At 33.8% G+C, this 23,277-nt stretch overlaps 1 protein-coding gene across 1 annotated transcript; it reads left to right on the forward strand.

The window, feature by feature from the left end:
• Positions 1-12,040: 12,040 nt before the first annotated feature.
• HELRODRAFT_158328 (hypothetical protein) lies at positions 12,041-16,407 on the forward strand (the record flags this gene model as incomplete). Its single annotated transcript, XM_009010436.1, has 5 exons — positions 12,041-12,093; positions 12,430-12,613; positions 12,700-13,276; positions 15,040-15,382; positions 16,344-16,407. 5 exons carry the CDS (start codon positions 12,041-12,043, stop codon positions 16,405-16,407), a joined length of 1,221 nt encoding a protein of 406 aa, XP_009008684.1.
• Positions 16,408-23,277: the final 6,870 nt, after the last annotated feature.

Below are 23,277 nucleotides of genomic sequence, written 5' to 3' on the forward strand. Positions count from 1 at the left end.
ATCAATCCTAGATAAGACTAACGAAGTAACAAGAAGGAGAAGAGTAGGATCATCAAGAAAAGGCAAAAGTTTTTTTATTCTACGTAGATGAAAGTAAGAGCTTCTAGCAACACTATTAATCTGAGAAGAGAGAGACATAGTAGAATCAAAGATAAAACCTAGACTACGAAACTTATGAGAGACATCAAGAGTTTTAGAATCAGGTAAGATAATAGGAGGAATAGTAATTGAGTGTTTAGATTTATTAAAACAAATTAATTCAAACTTAGAAGGATTAAGTTTAAGACACATAGAATCAGACCAAGCGATAATCGAAGAAAGACATAGAGATAAATTATGAAGAACATTATTGAGATTAGATGGAGGAAAAGAAGTATAAATATAAGAATCATCAGCATATAGTTGACTAGAGAAAGAAAAGTTATTAATAATACGAGGTAGTTCAGAAGTATAGAGTATAAATAGAAGAGGGCCAAGGATAGAACCCTGAGGTACCCCGAAAGTAAGAGTAGAGGAGTTAGAAGTAGAATTATTGAGAACAACAGAAGAAAAACGATTACAGAGATAAGAAGAAAACCAAGATAGACAAGAATCAGTAATATTAAAAGAAAGATGCAGCAGTCTCAAGAGAATAGTATGGTCAACAGTATCAAAAGCTGAAGAAAAGTCAAGAGCAAGAAGAAGAGTAAGATTACTATTGTCACTAGAGAGAAGGATATCATTGTGTATTTTAAGTAAAGAAGTTTCAGTACTGTGAGATGGAAGGTTTAACGTTGTTTCTAAATAAAAGAAAAACATTTTCCTCAGAAAAATAAGTTTTGATAAAAATATTAAATATCAAATATTAAAAGTTGATGGCATTTCATTGGTGAATATGTATTCATAAATAACAATCCCAACAATCTACATACCAACATACATTTTTTTGAAATGTTCATGAAATTCAAACGTGTTCCTTCGTTCTCTACATTTATTTGAAAATAAGTACCGAAATTATTCTTTGTATATCTGCTAAAAATAGCTTTTACCACGTGCCTATTTGAAATATGAACTGAACATCATCACCAATGACCACATTCTTGCGTTGAGCGACGAGTTAAAACTTTCAAAGGCGAAATTCGTTTTTAATCTTTTAACAAGATTATGTCTAGACTAATTGAATTTAACGTCGCAGATACATATTTTTTTATGGTTGTTACTACAAATATATTGTTATTGTTTTTTTCATAAATAATTTTTTATGAAAATGAATGTGTAGATATTCTATTGGAACAGATAACCTCCTTAGTGTGAAATAAAGAATGCAATACACTTGTGAAACTGAAACTACAATTAAACGTACGTGCACACACACACACACACATAGCTAAATCACACACACACACACAAATTATAAATTCACACACACACACACACAAAGTATACGTTCCACAGTATACGTTCACACACACACACACACACACACACACAAAGAAAGAAAGAAACAAACATATGAATTAAATGGAAAACACGGAGCCCAAGCGTAAACGTCTCCTCCTTCTTATGATGCTTTTCTTCCATACATGCTAATACAGATCTAAACGGAAAGACAAGTGCGTGCGTATGAATGCGTTGTATGCATTTCTGTGTGTTGTAGAAACGTGCATGTACGTAAGTATGAGAGTGTATGTAAATAAAACATATGAACGTGTGCATACGTATGAAAGTTTATATATGTAGTACTTGTGAACGCACATGTTAACGTACGTAAGTACGAACGTGTGCGTATGAACGTATTGAAGTATGTATATATATATGTGGGTACGTAAGTATGAGTACATGAGCCTGAAGAGGCATATACAGCATGAAGAAGAGGAACATGGATGGAGTGAGCAGCGCAACCAGATTGCGTGTGTGTGCGCGCGCGCGTGAGTGTGTGGCGGTCGTCTGTTGGGTCCTGTTCTGCGAACGGATCGATACTTCAACACTGTTAGATTGAAAGAGATTTATCCCACTAACCGAATATATTTTATGGCTTCACTTGTCGTCTGTGTGTGTGTACCTGTGTGTGTGTATCTGTGTGTTTCTGTCTGTCTGTCTCTGTGTCTATCTGTTTGTACTCGAATAGCAGGTTGTTTGTTTGTTAGTTTCTTTGTTTCTATGTAAACCCATTGGTTGAATATGTGTCTTGGAAAATATGATCAGATTAAATATATATCATAATCATCTTCATTCATAAATTCAAAATATTGTAGTATAATTTTTAAATGTTTATATAGGTTTTTGTATTAAAGTCAGTAGAACTCATCGTTTTAACCGAAAAATGACGTGGTAAACAAAATAAAAAATTTAGGCCCCCCTCAGATATTTTCACTCCATACCGAATATTGTATTTATATAGCGCCAATTATAATTGCTTCTCACCAGCGCTCTCCTCGTATGAAGCATGTTGGAAGCGAAGCTATCATCGGTTGAGATCACTAGGAGTTACCAAACAGGTATGTCTTCAGACGTTTTCTAAACTCAGCTAATGATAACCCGGATATACGTAATTTGATAGATAGGCTGTTCAAAAAAAACAAGCTCAGCAAATGCAAAATCTCTATCTGTTGTTTTCAGATTCCGGCTTAGACACCCATGTGATGACGTAGATGAAACTCTAATACATTTATCTTTTAAATATTTTGGAGCCAGACCATTCAAACTTTTAAATACCATTACACCCAACTTGAACATGATTCTTTGTTTAACACGCAGCCAATGCAACTCCTTTAGAATTGGTAATGCATGATCAAATTTTAATTTGCGGTATATCATTCTAGCAGCTTGATTCTAAACCATCTGAAGTTTAGACAACAGTTTATCAGCTGTACCATATAGAAGACTGCTACAATAATCCAATCTAAAGTTGACGAAAGCATGTACTAATAGAGTCATTGTATCTCTATCTACCGATTTTGTGACTTGACATAACTGACGTAGTTGGAACATACATTTTTTAACCAATTGACTGACTTGTGGACCCATTGTCATACGGGAGTCCATCACAATTCCCAATTTGGTGACTGTTTTACTGAAACTTATATCAGTCATACTGATGTTAATCGATGAATGTTCAACCGCTGACGTTTGTTGCCATGTACCAGCCAACATGAACTGAGTCTTAGTCTGATTCAACTTTAGCCTACTTTGACCCAGCCACGAGCCGACATCAGAAATAGTTTTTTTCAGTTTCTCCAATACGGTAGGCATCTCATCTGGTAAACATGAATCACAAATCTGCATGTCATCTGCGTACCCATGGCAATAATAACCATCTTTATTCAGTAAATCCAATATCTCTGCGACGTACAAATCAAAGAAAATCGGTCCATGAACAGATCCTTGAGGCACCCCTGACGTAAGTTTCATTGGTTCCGAGAGACCACCTGAGTAAGAAATCTGCTGAGTCCGACCAGTAAGAAATGATTCGAACCACGCTAACGCAATCTTATTTAAACCATGACAATATTTCAGTCTGTCCAGCAGGATTTTATGATTCACAGTATCGAACGCCGAACTCATGTCCAGGAATGTCAACAAAGTTAATTTTTGTACATTAACTGCTGAATAAACATGAGATAGAGCTGTTTCGGTCAAATGAAACCTTCTGTATCCAGATTGATGCGAAGGCCAAATACAATTTTTATTTATATGATTATTTAAAACTAACTCAACGGAACGTTCAATAATTTTAGAAACGAAAGACAAATTTGACACCGGCCTATAGTTTATCAGATCTAATTTATCTGATCCAGTCTTCTTTAGGATTGGCATGACAATCGCATGCTTGCAAACCTGTGGCTTTACACCCTTCGTTAAACACATGTTGAATATATCCGTTTCGTAGACAATAAAACAGTCAGCATATTCTTTGAATACATGCGTCGGTATTGGGTCGAGTGAGCATGACTTTGTAGGTGACGAATTAACAACTTTAGATATCTGTTCTTCAGTCAACACTGGAAATGGTTCGAGTGAAAACATAATATTAGTATTAGTAAAAATAACTGGAGAACTGAAACATTCAGTCGACTTTTGGTCACTTTCAACTTGTCAGCAAAAAACTTGCCAGCGATGATTTTTAAAAATCATCGGCGCTATGCGTTGAACCAACTTCATTTTCAGCACTTGTCTCTTTTCCTAATAATTTATTAATCGTTTGCCATAATTATTTGGAATTAATTTTGAATTGACATGTTTTCGCAAACCAAAAACTCCTTCGTTTCCCTTTTGTTTCATTGACAATACCCAATCAACTTTATCATTATATTATGAATTCGAAAAATAAGTTTATTTTGAATTTTAATAAACTAAAATAAACTAAACGTTCACCAAAAAACTTTAGTGAGAAAAATCGAAAAAACGAACTACAAACATATTAACGCCAAACATTCGGTAGAATTTATAGAATATTGTAAAAATTATAGTCTATTACTAACATATATATATATATATATATATATATATATATATATAAATAGAGAGAGAGAGAGAGAGAGAATTGTTAAGAAATACTAAGCAATTCCAGTTTTGATCAGTTGAAAATGCAGTGATATTTCTTAAAATATATTTAAATATTTATCTTCTCATACCAGCAATATTTATATTATATATTAAATAGTTTAAAAAATACATATAGTTTTACAATTCATTCTTAGGACTCAACTGTCATTTTACAATTCAACAAATATATATATATATTATATTTATATATATAGCATTTTATATTTCAATAAATATATATATATGTATTTTTCTATCTACATTGGATAAATATTTACACGCACAAAAACAATCACACACATCCATACACACTCACACACACACACACACGCACGCACGCACACATGTATATATATACATATATCAATATATACATGTATGCGTATATGTCTGCTGTACATATGTCTATATATTACGTTTGACATAGTCAGAGCGGTCAGTGCTTCGTGTTGTCGTGCGAGTGGTCAGTGCATGGTGCTTCTTCAATCAGTCATCTCTGGTGGTCAATAATTCAGAAATCCATAAAATTTGTTAATTGATATTTTCTTGTGGCTTGCTGTTCTGTATCGATAGGAGATTATTTTGTCAAAGCTGGTGATAATTATATAGAAGACATGAGTGTGAGGGGGTCATCGTACAAAATGAGAATAACGCACGTTTTTTATAGGGCAATGTAAGAATGTTCAAATAATAATAATAATAACAATAATGATAATAATAAAATTAGTATTATTATAACTGATGCTTTATTAATAGTAATAGTAATAATAAATTATAACAAAACGATGATAATATTTGCCGAGAGTTTTCATGACAGCAATGGATTAGGAGACTGATGGTTGAGAGATGGGTGATGCACAGTTCAGCATTAACTGATCGTTCGTCCATCCAATATAGCATGGGGGTTTGTTCGTCCGCCCTGCACTGCTTACAGAGGTTCGTTAATTATGTATTTTATTGTTTATATGGAATAGTTCCGTCATCTCGATGACGCGTGGGTGTGATAGTAGAGGTGTCTAACTTCGAATGCAAAGAGATTCCAGCCAATCATATTCGATATTTGTGGAACGCTGGTTTACACCTTTTCACTTTCAGTGTTCGTTTGTCGTTGGTGCTTCTGAAAACTATTGAAGGGAATGTCACTATGAAATAAGAAACGTTTTCAGTATGTTTTGTCATTAGATTGTAGATTGATGGATGGTTGGATGGATTGATAGAAGGATTGATCGATGTATGGGTGGATGGATGGATGGATGCATGCATGGATGCATGCATGGATGCATGATACATTGCATGAAATTCAATCATTCCAATTGAGATTAAAATATGTAGAGTTGAAATGAATGAAGTTAAATTATTACACTGTTGTAAAATCCATGAGTGGTGTTGTTTGTTAGTAACAGATGAAGTTATATTCGAGAAAAAAATATTGTACTGTATAAAAAGTTATTTATTAAAAATTGAAATGTAGTTAAAATATTTTGAATCTGCAGCATGTTGCCAGGCACAACTGAGGACCAACTGACAGCCTTACAGGGCTCAGCGGTCAGTCTCATTTCTATTTGAAATTTGTTGCGTAGCATACTTATTCAAATTTGTATCTTATATTCATTCATTTGTTGTTCACTTTGATTTTTCACTTTGACATTACGGCGCGATGGTGTAATGGCTAAGGTGCCTGGCATTGTTGATGGAGTGTCCGGGTTCGAATGCAAAAAGATCCCCGCCTATCACATGCAAAAGTGTGTGATGCGTTGATTCACGTGTATCTATGCAGTAGTAATGATGATGCGCCTCAGTCGCTTGCCATGGCGCTATATAAAATGACATTATTATTATTTTTTTTATTATTATAATTGTTGTTGTTCACTTTGATTTTTATCAAATCATTGATATTTTATTTTATTTCTTCCTGTCTTCTCACTTGCACATTCATTCATTCATTCATCAGTTCAACTGCCAGTTTGTTTGTCCAACAGTGCCTCACATGCTTCCTGTCATATCCTTCCTCTCCTTTCAATGTATTTGTATTTCTTATTTTAAAGTTTTTAGAACTTTCCACATTACGTGACGAAGCATTTCACGCAGTTTATAATGTGGCTTACGCAGTCCCATCACGTCACAAACAGGGGTCTCACCACAATTGAGGTGGGATTCGCAGGTAGAGAGGGAGGGAGCGGACCCCTATTTATTTTCAGTCATGTACCTCAAACATCTGCGTGCTACAAATAAAACTTGTAATGATTTTCAAAAGTAAATTAAGTTAGCGCCCTAACGAATGTAGGAGTAGTTATTGTTAGAACTCTCTTCGCACGTATTGTCAGTATGAATGCAAAAAAATGTTGAACCAACTAAAAATCGCTGACCTGTCGTAACTTGCACCGCTCTTTTATTTTCACTGTGGGGGTCCCAGTGCCTGCCCCTTCTCAATTTTTTCGATTTTTTATAAATTTTAAAAATATTTTCGCTCAAAAATTTCTCCACCTAAACTTTCTGAATAAACATCAATCAGTGTTGTTTGTATTTTTGCTTAAATAACGATAAAATATCCTCGTACATATATTTGCTGAGAGCTGCTTCGGCAAGGGTGCTTGAATTAATGAGCGTCGACGAAGTTTCTGAAGGCCTCTCTGAACAAATCCTGCTCGATACTCATAGGGAATATCAATTGATGGATTTCTAAGAAAACATGAAAAAACTTTTTGGCATTGATGGACAGTGGGATGAAAATCCTTTCTTTTTGGCCTGCTCGTTAACCGGTTGTTGGAATTATTTGAAATAGATGATGACGACTAACGATGATGATGGTGACGAATGAAGATGATGATAACGAATGAATATAGTAGTGACAAAATAAAGGTGATGATGACACAAACAAGAATGAATGATAATGACAAAATATAATGACGATGAGTGGCTGGGTTGGAAGGTATCAAATGAGAGGACAAGAAAATAAAATGGATGAACCGTTTCATGTTTGTGTGTGTATGTATGTGGTGTGTGTGTGAGTGTATGTGTGTGTGTATGTGTGTGTGAATCAAAATAATTTTTTTTCTTATTTTACTGGAAATTTTATTTTCTCGTTGGGTGATTAATTGCATGTCTGTGCTTGAATGCATTAAAAAGATAGTTATTTTTATTTTGATGATATTAAACAAATTTTCGTTTTTGAGAAGTTTAATAAATTAGATTGGAGCAATTTTTCATTTGAAATTGAATGAATGTCCAACAATAATGATTTTGAATGTAGCCCCTTAAATTGATTGTTGTAGAGGCACTTGAAAATACAAAAAACAAGTTACCAGCGCTTTATAGCATAGATTAGTTTCATGTTATTAGTCCATCAAACATTTTATCGAACCAATCAACCAATCATTTTATAGAAACAATCAACCAATCATTTTTTAGAACCAATCATTTTATAGAATTAATCAACCAATCATTTAATAAAAACAATCCATCAATCATTTTATAGAAACAATCCATCAATCATTTTATAGAACTCGTCAACCAATCGTTTTATGAAACCTATCAACCAATCATTTTGTAGAACCGACCAACCAATCATTTAATAAAAAAAATCCACTAATCATTTTATAGAACCAATCATTTTATAAAACTCATGATCCAGTCATTTTATAGAACCAATCAACCAATCATTTAATAAAAAAAAATCCACTAATCATTTTATAGAACCAATCATTTTATAAAACTCATCAACCAATCATTTTATAGAACCAATCAACCAATCATTCAATAAAAACAATCCATCAATTATTTTATAGAAACAATCCATCAATCATTTTATAGAACTCGTCAACCAATCGTTTTAGGAAACCTTTCAATCGAGCCTTTTATAAAACAAATCAATTTATTATCTTTTAAAGCCAATCAGATTTTCAGGCTCCTAATTAATTTCAGAGGAACCAAAATTTTTTGCGAAAAATTGTCAATAATAATTGCTAACAAAAAAAATTATTTAAAAAAAAATTAGCAATTTGTTAAAGTCATGTAAAATTCATTAAATTTAATTATCCCATTAACGATTGTAGCAAGAGTGCTATTTGTTTGAGCTAATAAGGAAGCAGGGAATAATAATCAGGGATAAAAAAAAATTAAAGTTACCAACTCGCTATTATTTTTATTTTTCAATTCTGTTATGAGGTCCAGTGAACCCCTGCCTACTTTTACATTCAGACCTGCGATCAATTATTTCATTAAACTAATCATCCTGTAATTTTTTGCAGTGGATTCATCAATCAACCAATCACAACATGAACTCAATCAATCAATCAATCACAGCATTTAGTCAATCAACCAATCACAGCATGCAAGCAAAGCAATCTACCAACCAACCATATAAGCAACTTATCAATTAATCACATCAGGCATTTATTGTCAGTCACACCAGGTAATCAATCAACCAATTATTTCAAGAAACGCTAATCACATTATCTAAACAATCAACCAACCAATTACATAATGCAATCTATCAACCAAACACCAACCGACCAATAGTACACATGACGCCATGCAACACCTTAAAAATTTTATATATAAAAGTCTGTATTCAGTTTATAACATTTCAATAATGTTCCTTATGAGTTGGCTGGAACTTTTGAATCATGCGGAAAGAAACCTCTCTCGATATGTTGTTTGAAAAAATTAAAAAATATGAAAAAAAAATATTTTTTTGAATCGTGAATTTCAATCGCAAAACAATTTACAAGATTTTACTTGTGCCAGTTATATATATATATATATATATATATATATATATATATATTTATATTTATATATATACACATATATGTATAACTTTTATTAAATACGTTGATGAGTAATTTATAAAATATTTCCATTTAAAAAGAGTGCAATATTTTCATTTCTCCAAACCTGAAACTCTCACGAAGGCAAAACAAAAAAACGCAAAACTGCATCTGGAAGGCAGCGATCTAACTTTTCAAATCAAACAAAATTTCATTTTACCATTTTCCATTTTTTTTAGTTTTGTAAAATTTTATTGTGAGCAGTTTCATTTTCTTTCTTATTTTGGTTTTTTCAAATTTAGATTTTCTGTGAAATATTTAAAAAAACTAATATTATAAATTCTTTTTTGAAATAATTACGATCAATGCTCGGTAGACTCAAATTTTCGAAACATATAACCTTAAAAGAAGTTTTTTTAAATAACAAAATTTCAGTAAGAGAAACTTCTGAAAGTTTTTAAAAAAAAATAAAAGTCTCAGTTGAAAAAATAAAAAAATGAATTATTAGAAATCATACCGCACAAAGAACCAATTCACGCAAGCAGCTCATGTGGAAACACTTCCATGTTTTCAACGTACCATCGTTTGTTATTGCAACATTTTGTCTGCTAGAAAATTTTTGTGAAAAATAAATTGTTTGGTTGCTATTTTTTCTGGGAAAATTTTTGAATCAAAAATATTTTTAAGTATTTTAGGTGTTACTAATATTAAAATGTAAGTAAGTGAATAGTAAGTAAATCACTTTGAAATTTTGGAAATAAATCAACTGAAAAATAATTAAAAATATATTATATACTTTACAGTAATAAAAAATAAATGAAGCAATCAATTATCGTACATCCGTCGTTCGTGAGATGAGATGAGATGAGATATTGAAAGCTGGATGGATGAGATGAAATATTAGAGGATGATGATGTTAGATGTTCTATATTTAAACATGAACAGGAAAGATGAACATGAAGAATGAATAAGAAGGATAAACAGGAAGAAAGAACATGAATGATAAACAGGTTGGATGAACGGGTTGAATGAACATAAAGGATGAACGGGAAGAATGAACAGGAAAGATCAACAGAAAGGATGAACAGGAAGAATGAACAGGTAGGATGAACATGAAGGATGAACAGGAAGGATGAACAGGTAGGATGAAGAGGAAGGATGAACATGAAGGATGAACAGGAAGGACCAACAAGAAGGTAGCTAATGAGGTTGTCCAATTGAGGTTTCGTGTGGAAGTTCGGCGATTTACGTCATCGAATTGATGCATTTATTGGATGTTGTGAGTCCAAAAACATGTTGAATTGTTGCTGACTGACCTCATAACGACATACATTGTTTATGTTTGATATTGAATTGTATTGGCTCATTTCATACGTTGAAACATCATCACACTTTAAGCAAAATAATAATCACGCAGCATAATTTTTTTATTATTTTCATGAATTGCACATGAGGCTCTTACAAATTCAGAACAATATTGCGACAGTTAACTAATGTGGTCCTTTATTTTACTACACCTCTAAGGCTTATCTCACGAATCCAGAAATTCTTTCAATGGCTGCAAATGCTACGCCTCAGTTCAGATGACCCGGAAGCAATTTTTTCAAGTATTTTCATGCAACTCTGCAAGTAATGGAATGAAGAACAATTGAGTCAGTCATTATTAACTCTAAATAACGGCATAAGATGCATTCGAAAACAATTTGAAATAAAACAAGAAAAAAAATCATATCAATTAAGCATGTCCACCAACTTGAATTGTTTTTCAATCTTAATTAAACGTTTGGCGCGATTTTATTGATTGCACCTTTAAACTTCGCAAAAGCAATAACAATAAAACATGGAGGATGAACAAAGCAATAAATGTTTAAGCATCGTTGAGCGAGCAATCTTTTTTAAAACCATTTTTTGCCAAACAATGTTTAGTTAGTAAAAAAATATTAAATTGGTTGACTACATTTGTGCGTTCATCCAACTTTTCTGACAAAGGAAAAATAATCCTAACAATTACTTTAAAAATTTGAACGAGTGCAAATGTTTAAACTCAATTTTTGAAGTTTGTGTTGTTTTGTTTAAAGCATCACCACTGCGTCCTGCAAATCGCCAAACAACAACAATGAGAAACATCGCCGGCAAGTACTATAAGGTTATAGTTTTCTATTTTTTCAGCAATTTATTTTCTAAAACCAATTTTTCACCAAACATTTCTTTTATAAGTATTTCAATAATATTTTTTAATTTCAATAAATGAGACACTCAAAAAATACTTTGACAAATGCGCGTTGCAAGGCACCATCAAATAAGTAGTGCATAATAATGATTTTCTAAAAAATTAACTCCCATTGTATTTTATTCCTGGTACAAATATCAAAAACAATCCCCAACAACTTTGAAATGTTCAACTCCATGCAAATGCACGCCACATAAAGGATCATTTTGTGGCAGCTGTTAGATTGGAAATATTGGTATTGGAGGCTGATGGACATCCGATAGAATCTCCATCCATCGTCCATCCTAATCAAGCGGTTCCAAATTTCTTACTCCTGATCATCCTATCATCATTTATTACTTTTTGTTCATAATATGAAATTTTTTTATTAAACACTAACACTTAATGGTAGCAGTATTCCAAAACTATTGTTATCGAAAGTTTGAAGTGGCATTTTATACCACGTATCTCGCATTGGGTATTAAATACCTCTTTTAAAAAGAAAAAGCAAACGAAACAATGACAAAAATAAAAATAAATGGCGCAGATTGCATTTGAACAAGGTCAGTGCGAAACCATTTGTAACCAGTGGTGAAAAATTTCATCAATTTTTAATAATCCCAATCAGCTATTTATTGCCATTTATTTTATTGCCATGCAGTCAAACGATGGAAATTTTTTAAAAAGGTTTTGTTGTTGTTATAAGTTTTCGTTCGGTGTTGTTTTATTGTTGATGCTCCTGTTGTTGTCGTTAATGATGTTAATATTGTTGTCTACACATACATACATAAGTACATACACATTGTTTCCGGCATCATGGCGTGTAAACAGAATTTAACGATTTAACGAAGTTTTATGCTACTTATCAAATAATTACGAGTTTATGAATAATGATATATTTATTAATAATGCGTCCGACTTCTACAGCTCGGAAGAAATCTCGCCTGCCCTCAAACTGATCAAACACGACGTCAATCTCCTAAAGATTGATGTTAATTTCGATATACCACGTGGTCCTAAAAAGAAAGACCAAAGGGACAAACTACGCGAAACCATTCGCTATTTAGGACTAGTCTGCGAAAAAAATTTATCAACAGAGCTTCCTACCTACGTTAGTTCTAACCTAATAATGACTCTATTCTTAAATTTAACTTCAACGAAATTAAAAGCGACATATGCAATATGCTGCACAATCAGCAACTTTATCTATGCAGCATGCTGAACGCAGCCCCTCGAGTCCATAAAAGTGAACTTAATACTACCAACAACACCAACGTAAACAATGTTAAAAGCTACTCGGTAGCAGCAGGACAAAAACATGCCTCGTACAGCTCGGATGCATCATCTCCTAAAATCGTTCATCCGGCTTCGTCCGAAATCAGCGCACCACCATCTGATGAAATCTTGAAGCAGGGAACCCAATCGCTGGTGGATCTCAACGTTGTAGCTGCTCCTGCTCGTTCTTCACTTTCAACTCCTAACAATAACATCAATAAAAACAAATCTAATTCCAGTGGCCACGAAGGCTCTTGGAGCACTGTTACTTCAAAAAAAAAGAAAAAATACTCCCCAATTACTGTAGGTTCCAAACAACCTGAGTCCTTCAAGTTATCTGCAGCTCCCTTGCCTCCCAAAAAAATTGTTTTTGGGGTAGGCAAATTGAAAAGCTGCGTCAAAGAAAAGATCCTAGAACATCTGGAAACTATTGGACTGACCGCAGCAGAATGCGTACCAGTCTTTAAATTCTCTCCCACTCGTCCTCAACCTTCAACCAGTGATCCATCAACAAAATTCATCGACAATATCTTTACTAACAACCTAACTCATCACTTATCTGGAATAATACTGTCTGACATATCTGACCATTTCCCTATATTCATCATCGCTTCCAAATCAGAAAACTCTAACCATGCCCCTATTAAGCACTTGAGAAACCTAACTGAAGAATCTATAAACAACATCAACAATTTTTTATCGAACCACAACTGGAATTCTTTGACTTCTCTAAAAAATGTCAACGACTGCTGCTCTGTTTTGAATACTATCTTAACTCACTTTCTAGACACTTTTGCCCCCCTCCGTCCTGTCAAAAACAAAAAGAAAAAATACTGGATCAATGACAACATTCTAAGCCTTGCGAAAAAGAAAAACAAACTATACATCATAAGCCTTAAATATCCAACCGCCCGCAACATTGCCACCTACAAAAGCTTCAAAAACATGTTCACATCTATTAAATGAAAAACTGAACGAAACTACTTCTCTAACAAACTTGAAGACGCACATAACAATGTTGGACAAAAATGGAACACTATCAAAGAAATTCTAAACAAGCAACCTCCAAACTCATCAATCACCAAACTAACTATCAACAACTAAGCAATTGAAAATAAACAAGAAATTTGTGACCTTCTCAATACCCACTTTGCAAACATCGCTAGCCAACTACTCTCAAACCAACCTCCCAGCTATGGTAGTCCTACAGATTTTATGGGCCCATCCACACCCCATTCCATTTGTTTATATACTGTTACTGAACAAGAAATATTAACTACTGTTAATATCTTGAAAAACAAAAAGAGCTATGCAGACGATGGACTCAACATGTTCCTTATCAAAAGCATAATTTTCTCTATCATATCACCACTTAATCATATCTTCAACTTATCACTAAGCACTGGAATCTTTTCTGACTCATTTAAAATATCCAAAATCATACCGGTATTCAAGAAAGGAAACAAAGATGACATTAACAACTACAGACCCATCTCCATTCTTTCCCCGCTGTCAAAAATTCTTGAAAACCTTTTCTTTAAAAGACTCTAATTTCTTCTGCTCCAACAATACTATCTGTAACAACCAATACGGATTCAGACCCAACCACTCTACTGAGCTTGCTATTCTTGACTTCACTCAGCATATACTAAATGAAATGAATAACAAAAATCTTTCTATTGGCATATTCCTGGACCAAAGCCTTCGATGTCATCGATCACAAAATACTCCTATCCAAACTACATCATTACGGAGTAAGAGGCACAGCTTACGACTGGATGAGAAGCTATCTCTCATTACGGACACAATATGTTTCCATGGACAACATCATTTCAAAGCACGCTCCTATTCATCACGGGGTACCACAAGGATCCATACTAGGACCCCTTTTATTTTCTATCTACATAAATGACCTCTGCAACGTTTCGCCTTCAACCAAATGCGTACTGTTCGCAGACGATACCAACCTTCTTTTCACTTTCAACAACCTACTAGATTGCTCTGAACTTATCAATCTTGAACTCCAAAAATACTCTAACTGGGTATCCAATAACAAACTAATCATAAATTATTCGAAATGTGCATACATTATTTTTGGCCCAAAAATACTCACCAACCAAGCTCCTAACCTAAACCTATTAATTAACGGCGTTCCTATAAGCCGCACCCTGTCTACCAAATTTCTTGGAATCACCATCACAGAAAATCTTTTATAGAATTCTCACCTACAAACTACCTCAGACAAAATCAACAAACTCACAGGCATCTTCTACAAAATCAAATATAAACTCTCTCTTTCTGCTCTTCGCACGCTTTGTTACACATTCATCTACCCTTATCTAACCTACTGCATCACACTATGGGGAAATAGTCCTAAAAGCCACCTGAATAACCTAATACTTTCTCAAAAAAGATCAATACGTTCAATTTTTAACCTCAAACCCGATTCCCATACTAAACCCTTCTTCCTAGCAAAAAAAAATTTACCACTTAACTTCATCTGTCTCAAATTAATCCAGACAAGCATAAAAATAACAGGTCTTAAAATTTGGACAGAACTTGTACCTCCCTATCTAAGAGCCATCATAAACCTACAACATTTCAAGTCAAAATTCCGTGCTTTTTTATTGACACTGGATCTCGACTCCACCACCTAATACTATATTAAGAATACGTTAGAACAAATGATGCGGATGAATGGTCTTTATGAATGGTTAAACATTTATGTGTTTATATATGTACTGAGCGAACATAGTTATATGTCTATATATGAAACATCTTATGCTAAATGAAAGTAAAACTCAGCTTCTTCTTGTCGGAACTTGGCAACAATTGCAAATGATTCGTGTCAACTCCACTGACATATCTGGATCAGTTATCAAGTTTTGTTCATTAGTCAATTATCTGGAATCACGTTTGTTCAAAATATGTCTTTGGATCATCATGTCAAAAAGTTGAACAAGGAATGATCGTTTCAACTAAGGAGGCTCAGACAGATCAGAAATTCGTTTGATGAGGATACATAAAAATGTCTATCTAGTTTATGTATTTATTCATTCCAACAACAAAATGAAATCATATGCCAACTACAGTCAATTCAAAATCCAGCAGCTAAAATATTTACTGGAAGATTGAAGTTTGACCCTGTCTATTGAACCTGCATACATACAAACAAACAAAATATTTGTAAATCTTTGTGACAAAGGGAGAAGGAGGAGCTAGAAGCTTATAGGGTTCGCTTTGCACTTTTCAATTTTTATGGTGAATTAAATAAATTTTAATATATTGTTATCACAAAAATTTATCAAATTTTAATTGTGTAGTACAGTTCCATTTTTTAATCATTATTCGTGATAGTGAACCATTCTAAACTTAAAATGCCACAAATTGTGACTTTCAAAAAGGGTTCAAACGTTTATGGCAGGCTTTAAATGCGTTTGAGGTTAAAAATTTGACATTTTTCATTCTCAGTTGTTTGTTGACAATAATTTTTTTTGTTAACAAAATGTTAAAATGTGGATACGTTACATTAGTAAACTTTATTTTGTAACTTCATTATATTTCAGACGTTTCTACACTCTTAACAATGAAATTGAATTTAAAACATCAACTGATCATGAACAGGATTAGTTATCGGTTATTCCCCTGTTTAAGCGCCTCCGATTTGAAACAACCTGTCCGCCTATCTAATAAAAATTGACAACTATATTACAAAAACTCATTTTGTTTTCATATAGTTTCATTTTGAAACTATTTATTCACACACACAATAAGGTGTCTAAAAGAGGATTGAAAAAGATATAATTTAAAGAAAATCGTTCATAATTTGCCAATCAACGTTAGTTCCTTTCCAATATAATCTGCATTTTCTAATTTTTATTTTTGTATTGTGAATTCAACATATAACCAATCAATCAATCAATTAATCAATCAACCAATCATGTAATTTATTAAGCAATTGTACTATTTTAAAAACTTTTTTGTTTCGACTTGTTTATTTGGAGTAGAAAAACAAATTTGGTAAAAAATTATACACTAAATGATCACAAAAAAACGTAAATCTTGAAATTACAATGCCTAACAGCACACCGACCCCGACATGGAGGGATATAACTCGCAATAAAGGGCTCCGAACACAAATGGCTTTAAATAATGCAATGAAACGACAGGCATGCATATAATGATAGAGGACCATCATCGCTCAGACAGAACAACGTACCACGTGCGTTTCGTTAAAAGCAATATACATGCTTGCTACAAGCATAAACATTCGTTTACTCGATCATAATATTTGTTCGTTTGCACACATAATTACCAACCACACACACACACGCACACAACACGCACGCAGACACACAACACGCACACACACACTTATATACATATAAAACGACAATAAACATAATTAGTTTCCAAATTTGGTCTAACCAAATTTCATGATTAGCGTGATAAACGTTTGCAAAGTAACTAACATTACATCATTGAAACTGCCTATGTGCTTGCTCGCTTAATTTATTATTTTTGGAAAATTTTGTATTTTTATATTTTTAATGACAATTTTTTGTTCAAATTTTCTGGCCACACAAATGCGATGAATTTTTTGATTGGAAAATTATGAATAAGTGGTGGAAAACTATTGCAAAAAAGAATTTAGGTTTTATTTAGGAAAAATTTTGCTTCATATTTCAACGAAATTAATTTTTATTCCTTTGCCGTTCGAATTTTATATATGAAAATTTTTTTCTCGCTATTGTTGTGTTTTAAAACTGTGGAAAGGGATTGTAAATAATAAATAAATTTCAATCAAGTATTTTCAAAATTTATTCATGAGTGAATAAATGTGTGTTAATTGTATGTTTGTTTGTGGTGTGTGTTGGAATGTGTGTGTGTGTGTGCTTGTTGTGTGGTGTGGTGTGTGTGTGTTTTTGTTTATTTTAAAAACGCAGAAGAATATTATTTGAAGAGCTCGAAGAATTTGTAAATCCATTTGAAACAATTTTCTGACTTTCACTGCAAAAACATACCTGATAATCTGGTGGAAACGTAGCCGATTGAAGCAGTGTATGTACGTGAACAGACTTGTAATTCGAATAATAATATCATTAGAAACCATAATAATAATGTCAATGATAATAACAATAATAATAATAATTATATATAAACAAATTCAATTATACACATTAATCTTCAGTACATTCAAATCTTCCATCCTATATATATAATATATTAAGACATTGTATCAAACTAACTGCATGCAGGCGAGCGTACATAGTAAGGATCGTTGCATCCAGGAATTGGAATGCGTTGTTGTTCTTCTGTATCTTTTGGAAAGCTTCGTTCTCGCATCATCGTCGTCATCATCATTTTCATCATTTACCCTCATTTATTTATAAACTTGTTTCACCTTTACATTTTAACACTCATTTTTATTATCCGATTTGTCTATTTTTCGGATACAAGTAAAAATATAATATAATATTTTAATTTGAAAAAGTGAAACAACTATTAATACTCAAAAACACTGACCCAAACAAAACACACCTGTCGACCCTGTAGAGCCAGCATCAACGAGCACACAGAACTTCAGGGGCATCGGGATGGAGGCATGCCCCCTCATCGTCAGCTCGCATCGTGCCTGCTAACAGAGGTTCGTCAGTTGGTCAGTTTAACTAAAGTTTATAACTGGGAATTCGAGTTTATTCTAAGCTTGCTAATATTAGCGAAATAATAAAATGTATAATATTTAAACTGATTTTTTTAGCTACAGTACAGTACAGTTTTGTTTTTGAATGCATAGTATATATTTTTAATTTAATTCTTCTTATCTATGAACCATGAAAACAAAGTCATGGTAGGTATAAAACATGCATGCGTTTTTTTAATCATTGCAAATCCTGTATAAACACCAAATTGTATGTTTATAACATTTGATGCCATATAATTTTTATTGATTTGTAAAAAAAACTTTTACATTAATCGCCCTTTTAAAACTGTTTACATATCTATTTCCTGCTTGATCTTTTCTTGGACTTTACAACTTTGAACTTATATTCAAAATTTATGTACAATATCTTTTAAGTACTGCCACTCTCAACACAGAATAGAAAAATCTTCTTAATGCTTTTATCTCGAAAGCACCAATGAAAACACTCGAATCAGCAGTTTGGGTATAATAGAAATGAAAAACATTCATGACAAAATCATTGAAAGACTGCAAAACATCCTTCACGGCGTTTAATTGGCCTAGCGACAAATGTTCTCCTCAGAAGACTCTAAAAGTTGCAAAACAAAATTATATCACTTATTCGGAAAAAACTAATTCATGAACCAAAAACAATTGTAATGCACGATATTGACGTTTGAGCAAACATCACGATTCAACTGTGTTCTTTCTATTTGTTTATAGTTAAATATAACTGTTGTCGACGCAAAACTATCAATAGGTAATATGAAACTGTATTTTCATATCAATTTAGATAAGAAATAAATCTAGAAATGATAGAAATGATTAAACGAATAAGTTAATTAATTAAACAAAGAAGATGTTATATTTTGGCCATTAGTCTTGTTTCGTTAATAATTTATTTTTTATGGTCTATCTAGTCAAAGTTTTCATACTTGCGTGATATCTTGTTTGGATTTAAATATATATATGAGCGTGCGTGTGTGCGTCCGTGTATATATGTGTGCGTGTGTGTATGTTTTGAATGTTTTTGTTTATTCATGAGTGTGTGTGTGTGTGTGTGTGTGTGTGTGTGTGTGTGTGTGTGTGTGTGTGTGTGTGTGTGTGGTATGTGTGTGTTTATTTAGTTTCATATATAAAAACAAAAACTGGTTGAAATTGATGATTGATGAATGTTATCGTGCCCGACAGATCTTTCGACCGATGACGTCAGCAATGAAAGATTGAATTCATTTGTTTCTCTGAAGAAACCAGACATCACAGAAATTCTAATAACAACAACAACATCACTTGCAGCACCATCAACAACCCCGGCGACAACCGCAACATCTGCAAACAAACCGTCCACATTAAGCAACAGCAGCGTACATCAATCATCGACCCCTTTTCACCCCCACTGCTTTAAATCTTCATTATCCAAACAAACTTCTCTTATCAAAACATCTCCCACCACACCCTCCCAAACAAACAAAACAGCGACCAACGCAACATCAACCTCGACGACACAAGGCAACTTGAGTTTGTTTGGCAGCATCAGGCGGAAGAACCTGCTCTCGGTCTCGAGACACGCAGGCATCAACTCTTCAACCGGATCAAGCACCAGTGGCTTCAGCTCGTTTGGCTCCAAGTCCGACTGCACCAGGAACATCAGGTTCCTGGATTCGTCCTACGAAGAACCAGCCCAGGAAAGTGAAGTTGCACCAAAAATTTTTGAAACTGCAGACGGAAAAGAGGTCAACGACACAAATGACAACAATGATGGGGCTGATTACAACGTTGATGATCTAGATGAGGACGATGATAAAGACAACAGCGATGAAAACAGCCAACACCTTGATAGAACTTTGTCTATCTACCGATCATCCAGCTTCAAATTAGCCATTGAGCAAAATAAAAGAGTCAGCGAACGTTCAAAAACAAACAAACAAACCGACACATCGGATGAGTTTGAAAAAAACATCTGCCACCACTGCAAGAGGAAGTATAAAAAATATGAGGACGACGACTGTGGAATGAATGATTGCTCAACAAGTCCTTTCAAACGAAACGCGTCAGATCCTTACTTGGTTGACAGAGCAGACGGGCGGCACCAACACCACCATCCATCTTCCTACAACTACTTTGATAACATACCTCGATATCAAAATTATTATTTTGACAACGAGAACTTGAAGAGTAGGAAACGTGAGCGGCTACAACTTCAACACCACAGAGACCTTAACCAACATCAGATTCACCAGCAACATCAAACGCTGCAACATCAGAAACATCAAAAACGACATCAACAACATCATCAGCATCAGCAACAACATCAACATCAGCAACAACAACATCAACATCAACAACAACAACACCAGCAACAACATCTGCAGCCGCAACAACAACAGACTCAATCACAACGCCAGCAACAAAAGAGCCAACAACTTGACTGTCCAGCCACCATCAGATCAAGACATTTGTCAACATTGACAGAGGAAGATCATATTAATGGTAATTGCATGTACAGCAGAACATACAAGCCGGCCAGCAACAAACACAGAACGAAACACAAAGCAATGAGTGAAGATACATATCAAAAATTTTCCAACATTTATGTCGAAAGTCCCCTACAAGACATTAACATCACTGATGACAACAACGACGACAACAACAACAAAGATGACACCACTAGCAACAACAACCACAACAGCGATAACATCTGTCGATCATTGAGACCATGTTCTGACCGGCAGGATAACACATCAACGTCAGTATCAAGGCAGCTGCCCATTTAATGCATTCATCAACACACGTTTCAGACAATTTGAATTTATTTTTATTTTTTAAATTTTCAATTAAAAATTTAAAAAAAATTATTTTCCACTTAGGAAAAAAGTTATTAAAATTGTTGAAAGATTATTTTGCTTACTGTTGAAAATTAAAAAAAAATAGAACGGCAAATAAATTTCGTTTTTTAAAATAACAAAATACAAAATGAAAATAAAAAAAAACTAAATATTTCGAATGCGAGTAGATCCCTGGAGGACCACCAACACCCCGCATCAGTCCTCAGATCACCGACGCCCATTACAATCCAAACTGCCTCAGACATCAGCAAATCTGCCCACCACGGCCACCACCACCAATGCGACGACGACGACAACCGCTTCAACAAAAGCAGCAGCAGAAACGAGCAAAATATTTTACAAACAGCAAGCAGCAATAACGCACAATTTGGTCGAACTTTCTCTAACGACCCTCACGAGCAACATCACCATCAATACTTACAGCAGCATTCAACGCAGCCACAACAGCCACTACCACAGCATCAACAACAGCTGCTACTACAACATCAACAACCACAACTACCACAACATCAACCGCCACAACATCGCCACTCTTATAATGACGAATACAACAACAACAGCGGAAACAAAACATCTCAAGTTGGACTGGCAAGAAGAATTTCCCTAATTGAAAAGAGGCAGCAGAACAACAACGTGAGAAAATTTTGAAATGAAAAATGCATTTTAGTGTGCAATGAATGAGTATTTGGAGTGCGTTGTAACTTTTATTATTACAATTCAATACTCACCTATATACAATGTGTAATACATTCCGCGAATATGTTTTGTATATGTTTGTGTATGTGTGTGTACATATGACCAGAAGTATGTGTATGTATATGTTTGTTTATATGTATATACTATTCACTCTAATTAGTATTCCTCTTTGTCTAATTCATTTCTAGCAAAATGAATGAGGTGCAAATGTTCAAAAACAGATTTTGTTACATCATAAATTAGTTTTCAGATAATTGAGTGATAATGGATGTACATAGAGATGCACTTTTTGAAATCTTAAATGTACTACTGCTACATGTTTGTTATTTGCGTGATTGCATGGTGGGGAAAAGTTTACTGATGAACGAATTTTTATACAAAAAAAAAAAAAAAAAAAAAAAACTTCATCAACGTCACTATAATTGGATTGAGAGACGACGCCGTTCATTAATGGCGCGAACAATCTAACAATCTAATTAAGACTTCCTCATTTGGACATTCGGTGAATGTGCATGGTGGAATGTTTTCAAAATTAATTTTACTTTTTACGATGATATGCAATTTACAATTTAACTTATTCAACACACAATGCGAAAACGTTTATGATCACGACAACATAATAACTTAACACGCAAAAAGTGATTCATTTGGTTGATGATTTGAAAGGTGTTGCTACCCTCAGCTCTGGACGATGAATTAGCTGATACGTTTGACGATGAACATCCTTACAAAAGAGATGAAGACGATGATGACGCTGATAATGACGTCAGCATTCACCAACCTGATTTCATTGACATTCAAACAACGGACATCAGTCCCAACAACTTGAACACTTACCAGCTACCGTCAAACATTACCAACCCTGAAACAGATCCTATTCCCTTCCATGACCTAACCTCTTTAGCGATTGATTCTAACACAACATCGCAAACAACAACTCTTGCTCCAACAACAACATTTCCGGCAACAACTGCAAGAACAGCAGCAGCAGCAACCATCGACGACAATCCACTAACGCAAGCGCCACAGGAAGCCAGGGAAGACAATCCATCATTTCTGGACACCAACATCAACAAGTCGCCAAGTTTTCTCGACATGGATTTGTTAGTCTTGCCATGTTTGGTTATTGTTACCATTCACTTTTTTTGTGTATTTAATGAGATAACGATTTAACTGGGGCTTCATAAATATCCCAATAATAATAATAATAATAATAATAATAATAATAATAATAATAATAATAATAATAATATTTGTATAAACCATAAAACGTAA

This window comes from Helobdella robusta (assembly GCF_000326865.2).
Source record: "Helobdella robusta unplaced genomic scaffold HELROscaffold_1, whole genome shotgun sequence".
NCBI lineage: Eukaryota > Metazoa > Annelida > Clitellata > Rhynchobdellida > Glossiphoniidae > Helobdella > Helobdella robusta.